At 42.5% G+C, this 12,665-nt stretch overlaps 1 protein-coding gene across 1 annotated transcript in view; it reads right to left on the reverse strand.

Moving 5' to 3' along the window:
- SEZ6 (seizure related 6 homolog) overlaps positions 1-12,665 on the reverse strand; it is a 533,546-nt gene that overhangs the window by 56,518 nt on the left and 464,363 nt on the right. Inside the window, exons 11-12 of the mRNA XM_044285764.1 lie at positions 3,484-3,680; positions 2,647-2,841 (exon numbers count right to left, since the gene is read on the reverse strand). Coding sequence (XP_044141699.1) covers positions 2,647-2,841; positions 3,484-3,680 — 392 coding nt within the window. The remainder of the gene's footprint in view (positions 1-2,646; positions 2,842-3,483; positions 3,681-12,665) is intronic.

Consider the following 12,665-nt stretch of genomic DNA (forward strand, 5'->3'; position numbering starts at 1 on the left):
AATTCAGTTGATTGGTTCGTTATTCATTTCATTTTTCTGGTTAGGATTTAGAGGCATAAAATGGAATTAGATCATTCTGATTTTAAGAGGAGAGTTGCAGTCTTTACCCCAGCCTGATGTCTTGATCATTCATGCTGGGGGGAATGATTTAGGGAAAGTTAGAACTGTAGAATTTTTTAATCAGATGAAAGCAGATTTGAGCTTTATAAAGTAATTACGGTATTACCTAACGTTACGATTCCACGTCTCGTCTGAAAAAGTGATCAGTTTGGTTTCAATAATAAAATTAGGAAAAGAGTTAATAGGAGTATAGAAAAATACCTTCCAAGTTTAGATGGTTGGAGCTTCAGACATACGGAGTTGGAAGGCTTTGTGTTAGGGCTATATCTCAATGTTGGTTTGCAGGAAATGATAGAAAAGGCTAATACCCGCATGTCTGGTGGGTTAGTCACCCAGCTTTGCTGGGGGGACATTATTTAAGTACTGGTTTTAATGGTTATTTATTAATTTTAATAATTCATTATTTATTTTTTATTTGGTATCTAAATTAACCTTTAATAAAGGACCGCGGCCATAATTTCACCATAGAATGTTTATGTGTCTTTATTTATTACAATGTTTTAGGTTAATTATTAGGTGATATTGCTCATATGACACCATGTTAGTGGGCACGGAGATATATGCCGAAGTCACCACCATGGTGTGATTGAGCATATTAGGGTATATAGTATACTGTTTTGTCCCCCTTTGCCTTGCTTTTTTCCCGCCTTTTTTCCCTTTATTTCATGTATTTCTACACTCATCTGAGGTGAATCTTAATGGGAGGTTCTGATTGGTGCTTGGTTGCTTACCTGTTGCTGGGTACCTGTTTTCTGCCCATCAGTGATTGGTCACTCAAGCTTCAGCGGCGGGAAATTTGACTATATATACAGGTGTCCAGCGGGTCCAGGAGCCTGTCCGTCCTTGAACACTGGAAGAAGACTGTCGCCTGCCCACCCTCTCCAGTTTAAAGTCGCAGGTCCTGAGTTAGAGGGGGGTTAGTCACCCAGCTTTGCTAGGGGGACATTATTGAAGTACTGGTTTTAATGGTTATTTATTAATTTTATTAATTAATTATTTATCTTTTATTCGGTATGTAAATTAACCCTTAATAAAGGACCGCGTCTATTATTTCACCATAGAATGTTTGTGTCGTTATTTATTACAATGTTTTAGATTCATTATTAGGTGATATTGCTCATATGACACCATGTGGTGAGCGATCTGATGCATGAAGTAAAATCACAGTTCAGGGACCGTTACCAGTGAGCACAGACATAAACATAGCCTCCAGCCCAGCCAGTCACCCCCTGACTGGAAGTACAGCCAGAACTACCCTGATGGCGGCCCTGGCCATTGGCCATAACATTCCGGGCCCTGGTCAAAACATCCGGGGCTCAAGCCATGAATGTTTTGACCTGGCGACGCCTCTGGAGTAAGGAGACTCAGTGGGCCCCCCCCAGGAGCAGTGGGCCTGGCTCTTGCCCGGGTATGTCGGGTGCTAATGCCGGCCCTCCTGTGCCCACATCTTTTTTTTTTGTGGATCCTGCGTGGCAGGAAATGATAAAAACATTGATTGTTCTGGTTAGAAGTACAGTAGAAATGAATGAAGGGCAGCTGCGCATGTGCAGTGCGTTCTTCATTACTTTCGGGGCTCTGTTTAGGAGATGGGTGCGGGTCTTATCCTAGCGATATGCCCCCATTGTCTTATATGAGAAAACCCCTTTAATAAACTCAATTTAAAGATGCATTAAATATAAATATTAATAAGTAAAAAAGCAAAGCAAAGGCCCAGCAACTGGTTAATATGTAAGACTGTCTTGTAGATCATTGAACAAAGGACTCTTCTGTGAAGTATACCCTTTTCGGGGTGTAGTGCCCAACCTCACACTTTTGCTTAACTTACACGCCAAAGAGATCAATAAAACATGGGTACAATACACCCGTCTGAATGATGCCAATGCCAAACAATCTTAAAGACATCCTAGCAAAAATAAACTTCCTCCGTTCATGCGTTCATTCGGCAGGAGAGTAATAACATTTGAGCTTTGCTTGCCTGGTTACCGTATTTCTGCTACAGATTTTCAGATTGCCTTTGAATATGGATGTATCCCTATATCTGAGCTGAAATCGCGCCAAGAATAAAAAACATGCTTTTTCTTTTTTTTACTACAACAAGGATTCCAAATCTTCTCATGGAAAAATTGCAATTTTAATTTTAGGAATGTGACCATACCCTAAGCAAAGCAGGTTGCCTCCAAGAGAGAGACTGGTCAGATATTGAATATACATGTATAATTCATATTCGCAGACCCACACTTTCGATTGCAATATGAGACAGCTCTATGTGAAAATGTTAGCATTTTTTAGTTTCTCATGTATTACAAAAAAGAGTATAGTCCAGTCTTTAGTACTATTCACATTGAGACCAGGCATTTGTGATGTTCTAGTGTTGAGATTTTCAGGTTTTTTTTTCCAGCTGAGATTTTTCTTTCAAGATAAAGGACACTGTTCATATATAATATAGGATACAGGTGATTATGGCGGTGATGAATGGGTGATTATGGCGGTCTAGCCACGGAGCAATATATTAGTGCTCCCTCTTACCCCTTTCACATGACGGAAGGTCTCCACTCCATGTAAGGTCCCACTGACACATGAGAAGCTCGGCTCCTGCAATCTCATACCCTGGATAACACTGATAGGTTACGACAGTGCCATGGACAAGCTCAGACTGCGATGTGGTCTTCCATCCGTTGGGAATTTCTGGTAATTCTGGACATGTATCATTCCTTGCTACTTCTGCAAACACAGTAAGATCACAGAAATGAGCAGAACTTCTTTTTCTACATTTGCTGTCAAGGAAATAAATAGAGTTGAGCGAATTGAATCCAACGAAGTGGAAATCAATCCGAATTTCAGGATAAATTTGATTCACCGTGTAGCCGAATTTCCTTGTGCTTCAAGGTAGCGAATCGATTTAACTTGGAATTATTTAAAAAAACTATAAAATCATATATACCTCCTCCATTTGCTTGCAACGAGCTGACCGCCACCATCGTGATTGAAGATCTCGGACGAAATCCCGTGTGTGGTGATCTGCTGGCCAGATCTTTAAGCAAGATGGCGGCGGCCTGCCCACTACGAGCAAATGGAGGTGGTAAGTATGATTAAAAAAAAAAATCTGTTAATTTTGCACCTTTTTTACTCTCAGATGCCACGATTATGTATCAACACGTCATCTGAGGGGTACAATGATGGGGAGCGTGTCATTGCACCCGCTACTTCGTCACAAAGTGAATTTTCTGGAAAAATTTGGCGAAGCAGCCGAATTGAATTTTCCAAAACTTCGCTCATCTCTAGAAATAAAGCTAGCATTATCATTTTCTCAATCAAATTAACCAAACTGGTCACTGATTATGCACTACGTCCCAAGTCACTCACCAAAAAAATTAATGATGAAACCTTGCTGGTAGCCAAAGACATTACTGCCGGGATCTGTCTGGAACTGGATGATGACATCAGCCATTGATGTGTAGATTTTGAAGCGATTGTGGGTTCCCGTGTATCGACCCAGGACACGGGCTGTCAAGTCATCACCATCATAAAAAGTGAGAACGTCACTCTTGCCAACATTCAGGCTATGGGGGAATCAGGAAACAAACATCTAAATTATCAATAATCAATACACAAGAACTTACAGTAAAGGCTATGTACACCGTCAGGGGCAATTTTTTATGACTGCATTTTACTCATTTTGGGCTAAAAATAATTTCTTCAATTGGTCTTTATTAATATATAGTTTAATATATAGTAATAATAAAAATATTCAGCTGTCCTGTCACAAAAGATTAGCGGGTTGTCTAACTGTGTAAATTATTCTTTCACTTTAAACCTTATCTCTAAATCACTAAAAGGTAAGCCATATTCTCATCAGTAAGATAAGAATTGAGCTATAATGAGTGTTTATAAGGTCAGAGATAAGTAGCTGTCAGCTGAGCTGCCTGATAGAACACAGTAAAAATTCAGAGCCTGCTACCAGAAATGCTGCACAGAGAAAGGGGATTAAAATTTTGTATAAAGACCAGCTGAAAATGTATTTTTTAGGTCAAAATGAGTACAATGCAATAATAATAATAATAATAATAATAATAATAAAAAATGCCTGCAAAGGTGTACATAGCCTTTAAAGGGTGTTTCCAGGAGTAAAATATTGATAACCTGTCCTCAGAGTATGTCACCAATATCTGATCGATGGGGGTCCAAATCCTGTCACCCACAGCGATCAACGGTTTAAAGAGGCTGTGGCGCACTAGTTACTGCCTCTACCTAGGCCACTAATGTCATACTCATTGGTCACATCCCAAGTGAATGGGCTTGGGTTGCAATACCAGCCAATATTCAGTGTACAGTGCTGTGCTTGGTATGCTGTGAGGAGGCCACAGCACTCATCCAAAAGCTGAGTCCTTTCCAAACAGCTGAAAAGCTGGGGTGCCAGGGGTCGGACCCCCGCCTATCTGATATTGACAAGCTATATATAGTATCAATATTGTACTCCATAATCCCCTTTAATAAATACACCATTGCAAAATGTGAACTGAAATGTTAAAGTTACACGGTGAACAAAAAGGCTTTCCATAAATGTTACAGCCATTGTCCTCTTTTCAGCTAACGTCCTCATTGTTTTCAAAATCTCTGCTTGCTGACACAGCTCTTATAACTGCACTGTAAAGGATTAAACTAAGATTTTATTTTAAAGGTGTATAGATAACTAGTTATAGTAGTGCAAATAGCAAGTAAATATAAGTTTAATATATTATTAAAAGGTTTGTCCCATGAAAAAGTTTCTGCAGCTTTCAAACCAGCATCTGGATCTGAATCCTTTTTTTATTTTGTGTAATTACAAATTTTGTAGAGCGCCACCTGCAGTTTTTTCCTCATTTCCCTGTCCAGCTCTCTGAGGTGGTCGCACATGCTCAGTTACATCATTCAGCTGCCTCCTGAGCTGTGATAGGGAGAGAGATGTAAAATTAAGGACATACCAGCATACCACCCTGAGCTGCAGCTTGAAATAAATCTAGCAGAGAAACTGGAACAATAAATGGGGATATCTCTGGATCCATGTGAGCTACTGGGCTGGTTCTAGCTTTGTTAGAAATATATTGTCATGTACTTTATGATGTCTGATTATTATTTTTTACATTCATTATGTGATAATTCCTTTAATATATAATCTCATAGATTAGGTCATATATCATTTTAACTAAACTAAAAATGGATCAACTGTGGCAAAGGTTGAGAGTTTTCTAAAAATCAAGTTATATACAAGTTGGGTCTATTTAGTGGTGTTGCAGGAAAAAACTGTTTAATCATGAAATGAAAAAGTTTGTACATTTTTCGAAAGCAACCACAAATGTACACTAATGTACATGGAAATGGCAAAACCACATGTACAGGTTTCGTACAGAAGCATACAGAGTCATAAGCACTCAGTATGCCGCCATATGGTGCTTCCACTGCATTCTTACCTACATGCATTAGATGTACAGAAAAATGGCTATAGTATGGAATGTATTAAATATAACACATTTGGGGGCAATTTTTTATTTAGTTATAGCATTGTACTCATTATGAGTTAAAAATATTTTTTTCAATTGGTCTTTATTAAAAATATGTAGTCCTCTTCTCTGTACAGAGCTGAGATGTTCTACTAGCAGAATCTGAATTTTCTCTCTGCTCCATCAGACAGGTTGCTGAAGGCTCCTTATATCTGCTCTCAGACATTATAAACACTTATTATAGCTCAGTTCTTATCATACTGATAAGAATGTGGCTTAAATAAGTGTTTATGAGCTCTCAGTAGTTGAGCGATAAGGGTTATTAGATGACATAAAATGTAATTTGCAGGCAGCATGTTAAAGAGAGGGAAGAGCTGAGCAGATTCATGTACAGTTTTGTGGGAAAAGATTCATAAAACTTGTAATTTATAGATTTATCTCTCTGTAATTTCTGAATTCAGTTGTAAATGAGGGAGGTGATATCAGTGATTGATAGCACTCTCTGTGTAACTGTGTATACAGAGATAGCTGCCAGCCCCTAATAGCTGTACACTAGGGAGGTGTTATCAGTGATTGATTGTATTATCTGTGTAAATGTGTTTACAGACAGCTGTCCCGTCACTGATAGTTGTACACGGGGAGGTGATATCAATGATTGATAGCATTCTCTGTGTTAGTGTGTATACAGAGATAACTCTCAATCAGTGATAGCTGTACATGGGGGAGGTGTTATTAGTGATTGATAACATTCTCTGTGTTATTGTGTACACAGAGATAGCTGTCAGTCACGGATAGCTGTACATGGGGGAGGTGTTATCAGTGATTGATAGTATTCTCTATGTAAGTGTGTATACAGAGATAGCTGTACACAGGGGGAGTTGTTATTAGTGATTGGTAACATTCTCTGTGCAAGTGTGTATACAGAGATAGCTGTCAGCCACTGATAGCTGTATACAGGGAGGTCTTATCAGTGATTGATACCGTTATCTGTGTCACTGTTGCAAGTTGTACACCGTGAAGGTGTTTTAAGTAATTGATAGCATTCCCTGTGCAAGTGTGTATACAGAGATAGCTGGGATTATGTGTTGCAAATTTGTATGCTAACCAGATATTTCAAAAATACCCCTCCATTTCGCTGCTGTTTTTGGTGCTTGATATGTTAATTTAGACCATAGGTACAGGAAGGAGGAGACATTTGGTTTTCTCAATGGGCGTCTCCTCCTCTCTGGCTGTGATGCCATGCAATCACAGTGGACCGCATCACAGCCAGGGAGAAAAAACAGCTCACCTTCTGGCTGTGATATGGTCCTCTGCAATTAGACAGCATCAGAGCCAGGGAGAAGGAGACATCCATTGAGAAAACCAAATGTCTCCTCCTCCCTGTACCGATGGCCCAACTGAACAAATCAGGCACCAAAAACAGCAGGGGGCACAGCGGCGGAACGGAGGGGTATTTTTTGTAGGGGCTGCACTTGGTAAGCAGACCAGTTTGTAACGCATAATCCCATGAAATGGCCTGTTTAAGTTCAGAAATAGCAGAGATATAAATGCACTGTATAAATGACAAGTTTTTCTAGATCTTTTCCCACAAACCATAAATCAATCTGCAGCTTCTCCTGCTCTATATCATGTTGCCTGCAGATTGCACTGCATTCTGGGGTGACGTTCTCTTTAATGAACAAGAAAACAATGCAAACTAAAAAATATATACAGATATATTATACATTTCATTATGAAGATGCTTTGCCTATATAAAAAAAAGGGAAAAACTTTTTCATTCTCTAGGAGTGTTGTCCAAAAGTAGACTTGCCTTTAAAATGTATAAGTTGCAATATTTAATGCTTAACACATCTAGAAACTGAATTTAACAGACTTATACACAGCAAAAATATTATAATATAACAATAACACAGTTATTTCATTCTTCTTGGTCTGTGATTTTTACAAGTCAAGGGAGGTGTAGAAAAAAAACTTGCATTACACGAGAACTACTATGTAGAAAAAAGGATAAAATGTAATTAAACCTATTTTGCCGTAACCTTCCTAGTTCCTACATTCCTGTATGATGTAAAAAGCTGCTATCTAGTCAGTGAAAATTGGTACGCCACATCAAGCACGTCACAAGCTGGGATCTGAGCTTTCTGTAAAAGCTGTGATATGGTGGAGGGTACATCGGTTAGGAGTGCGGAGCAGAAAATTAATTTTGCTGACAGCCACTGGTGGAAAAACAGAACGGGATCGTTTATTACGATCATATGTTTAGAAATGACAACTCCAGGCAAGACAAGGAAAAAGAGAGATATGCAAATGAGAGAATATTAATTAACCAATAGAGCAAGAAAGTATATTAATAATCCCACAGAAACCGTCTCGTTCCTCAACATCCATTCCCTAGAAGAAAGGAGGAATGAGCGCCGGGGAATGTGGGCTGAGAATATCCAGATTAATCACCAGGCAGTACTCATAAAATACCCTCCTCTATGGTCACAAACTTATGTTTTCCAGTAGTGACGATTAATTTCTCTGACTGAACACACTGAGCTACTGACATCCTGCAATATGGCTGTTTAGGAGCAGGGCATTCTTCGTTGGAATTGATCAAAAAAAAGTCCACAATGTTCTGTGCAAAAAACATAACCATTAGTATTGATCGAGCACCAAAGTGCTCGGGTGTTCGGGTCGAACACCTCAGGATTCTTAGGTGCTCTACTGAGCACCCGAGCACAATGGAAGTCAATGGGAGAACCCGAGCATTAAACCAGGCACCCCCTGCTCTGAAGAGGGGAGGGTGTCTGGGTCATAGGAAAAGGTCAGAAATTGATGGAAACACCACCGAAATGGTTCGGGAACAGAATGGGGGGGATGTCTGGATACATCTTGGACTCCCAGGTCGCTGCTGGGAACGATGTTGTCTGAATAGTACGCCACTTTTACAGACTGACAATAATCCGCACAAAACTGAAGATAAAATCGATTTTAGAGGAAAAATTGTTAGGAAATATTCTTTCCTGTATATTTACTTGTATATAAAGTGAAAGTGCTGCCAAAAATTGCAAGGAAGATGCACTCCGATACAACCTGTATATCACATAAAGGAGGGCCTCATTCACATTGTGGTACAATTGTTCAGGTAGTGGGACGCCTACATTCATAAAGCCTATGCACTAAGTGAAAGGGTTTCCAAAAATTACAACGAACTGGCACTCCAATACACCCTTCATTACACATAAAGGAGGGCATCATACACACCCTTGAAAAATTATGATTGATGGCATGCTTGTGACCCTCAAAAACATTAGGAGCAAGGGCCTGCTGGTGACCCTGTAAAACATTACGGGAAAGGGCCTGCTGCTGAGCTGACCATCTAAAACATTAGGGGTGAGGGTCTGTTGCAGAGCTGACTCTCTAAAACATTAGGGGCGAGTGCCTGCTTCTGATCTGAGCATCGAAAAAATTATGGGTGAGTGCCTGCTGCTGAGCTGACCATTGAAAAAATTATGAGTGAGGGCCTGCTGGTGAGCTGACCCTTTAAAACATTATTGTTGTGGGCCTGCTGGTGAGTTGACCCTCAAAAACATATGCGAGGGCCTGCAGGTGATCTGACCCTCTTAAAGATTGTAGGTGAGGGCCTGCTGGTGAGCTGACCCTCTAAAACATTATATGTGAAGGCCTGCAGGAGAGCTAACCCTCTACAACCTTAGGAGTGAGGGCAGACTAATAACCATGTTGATATGATGGAAGAGGAGGAGGACGAGAAAAGGAAGGTTGAACCATATACCCTTTTTATGGTGGAAGGGGTGCATGGGAATACAGTTTATTCAGTACATTATAAAAAACACATTTAAAGTACCTTTATGTTCAGCCGCTTTCGTCTGGTGGAGTAGAGAAGTCAGGGACAATCCAGGCCTTGTTCATTTTTATAAGAGTCAACCTGTCAGCATTTTCAGTGAACAGGTGGATGCGCTTATCAGTTATTATGCCCCCAGCAGCGCTGAATACCCGCTCTGACAAAACGTTGGCTGCAGGGCAGGTCAGCACCTCCAAGGCGTAGAGCGCCAGTTCGTGCCATGTGTCCAGCTTGGATACCCAGTAGTTGTAAGGATCATTGACGACGCTGACACGGTCTGCTACGTACTTCTTCACCATCTTCCAAAATGTTTCCCCCCTTGTGACACTAGGCCGCGCATCAGGGTGAGGGTGCTGGTGGGGTATCATGGAACTGTCCCAGGCTTTGGAAAGTGTTGCCCTGCCTCTGTTGGAACTGCTGTGTGTTCCCCTCGTCTCCCCTCCTCGGTTGCCCAAGGAACTACGTACTCTGCCGCCAGCGTTGTCAGCTGGAAATTTTTGGAGCCATTTTTCCACAAGTATGCACCATATTGCTCATCCTCTCCACCACAGGAAGGAGAGATGAAACGTTCTCTTTGTAGCGGGGATCGAGAAGGGTGAACACCCAGTAATCGGTGTTGTCCAAAATGCGTAAAACACGTAGGTCACGGAAAAGACAGCCTAACATAAAGTCAGCCAACAGGCAAGACTTCACTGTTGTCATCAGGAGGATGACTCTCAATCTCCTCATCCTCCTCTTCTCCCCATCCACGCTGAACAGATGGAATTAATTTCCATGGGTACTACCCTCTGTAATGGAGGCAACCGTCTCCTGCTCCTCCTCCTTATCATCATCCAATTTGCGCTGAGAAGATGAACTGAGGGTGGTCTGGCTATCACCCTGTGTACTGTCTTCCCCCATTTCCACCTCTTCCACATGCAAAGCGTCGGCCTTAATTGTGATCAGCGAGCGTTTGAGTAGACACAGACGTGGGATGGTGACGCTGATAATAGCGTTATCGCCGTATCGCCGCTCACCATCTGTGTTGATTCCTCAAAGTTTCTAAAAACCTCACAAAGGTCAGACATCCATGTCCACTTCTCGCTTGTTCAGAGCGGAAGCTGACTAGAAAGGTGACAACCATGTTGCAGCTGGTATTCCACTACTGCCCTCTGCTGCTCACAAAGCCTGGCCAACATGTGGAATGCGTCGTTTCAGCGCATGCTCGCGTTGCACAATAGTCGGTGAGCTGGCAATTGAAAACGCTGCTGCAGCGTTGACGGACCAGCTGAAGCTGTCGATGACGAAGAGCACCTTCACTAGTAGCTCAGGCAAATTGGGGTAGGTTTTGAGAAACCGCTGAATCACTTAGGCCACTTTCACTCTGGCATTCTGGTTTCAGTTTGTGAGATCCGTTCAGGGCTCTCACAAGCGGTCCAAAACGGATCAGTTTTGCCCTTAATGCATTCTGAATGGATAAGGATCCGCTCAGAATGCATCAGTTTGCCTCCGTTTGGCTCCGTTCTGCCTCCATTCTGCTTTGCAAGCAGCGTTTAGGTGTCTTTCTGATGAAACTGAGCCAAACGGATGCTTCCTGACACGCAATCTAAGTCAATGGGGACGGATCAGTTTAATGCAATATGGCACAATAGAAAACGGATCTGTCCCCGATTGACTTTCAATGGTGTTCAAGACGTATCCGTTTTGGCTATGTTAAAGATAGTACAAACGGATTCGTTCTGAACGGATGCATGCGGTTGTATTATCTGAACGGATGCGTTTGTGCAGTTCCATGACGGATCCGCACCAAACGCGAGTGTGAAAGTAGCCTAAGTTAAAGATGTGGCTAGGCATGGGATGTGTGTGAGCTTGCTGAGCTCCAAAACCGCCTCCAAGTTACGGCTATTATCAGACACAACCATGCCTGGTTCTAGTTTGAGTGGCGAGAGCCACAGCTCAGTCTGGTCTCTTATCCCCTGGCACAGCTCTTTGTGCTGTTTGTCACCTTAGGGTACTTTCACACTTGCGGCAGTGTAATCCGGCGGGCAGTTCCATCGTCGGAACTGCCCGCCGGATCCGCCGATCTGCCGCTGACTGAAAGCATTTGTGAGACGGATCCGTCTCACAAATGCATTGCAAGGACGGATCCGTCTCTCCGCTTTTCACATTTTTACCGATCTGCGCATGCCGGAACGACGGATCCGGAATTCTGGTACTCTGAATGCCGGATCCGGCGCTAATACATTCCTATGGGAAAAAATGCCGGATCCGGTAGCATGCTGCAGTTTTCTCTTTTGCCTGATCAGTCAAAACGACTGAACTGAAGACATCCTGATGCAAACTGAACGGATTAGGCCTCTTTCACACTTGCATTGTCCGGATCCATTGTGTACTCCATTTGCCGGAATTACACGCCGGATCCGGAAAAATGCAAGTGAACTGAAAGCATTTGAAGAAGGATCCGTCTTCAAAATGCGTTCAGTGTTACTATGGCAGCCAGGACGCTATTAAAGTCCTGGTTGCCATAGTAGTAGTGGGGAGCTGGGGGAGCAGTATACTTACCTGTCCGTGCGGCTCCCGGGGCGCTCCAGAATGACGTGCCATGCGATCACGTCATCCATGCGCGTGGGGCGCCCTGACATCACTCTGAAGCGCTCCGGGAGCTGCACGGACGGTAATTATGCTGCTCCCCCGCTCCCCACTACACTTTACCATGGCTGCCAGGACTTCAGCGTCCTGGCAGCCTTGGTAACCATTCAGAAAAAGCTAAACGTCGGATCCTTTCAATGGGCATTAATTCCGGATCCGGCCTTGCGGCAAGTGTTTAGGATTTTTGGCCGGAGCAAAAAGCGCAGCATGCTGCAGTATTTTCTCCGGCCAAAAAAACGTTCCGGTCCTGAACTGAAGACATCCTGATGCATCCTGAACAGATTTCTCTCCATTCAGAATGCATTAGGATAATCCTGATCAGGATTCTTCCGGCATAGAGCCCCGACGACGGAACTCTATGCCGGAGGAAAAGAACGCAAGTGTGAAAGAGCCCTAACTCTCCATTCAAAAGGCATGGGGATAAAACTGATCAGTTCTTTTCCGGTATAGAGCCCCTGTGACGGAACTCTATGCCGGAAAAGAAAAACGCAAGTGTGAAAGTACCCTAAGCAGATCAGCTTAAGTACGGCCTGTTGACGCTTCCCCACTGCAGTGCTACACTGCTTCCAGCTACTGACTGATGGCTGACTGGT

This window comes from Bufo gargarizans, chromosome 3 (assembly GCF_014858855.1).
Source record: "Bufo gargarizans isolate SCDJY-AF-19 chromosome 3, ASM1485885v1, whole genome shotgun sequence".
NCBI lineage: Eukaryota > Metazoa > Chordata > Amphibia > Anura > Bufonidae > Bufo > Bufo gargarizans.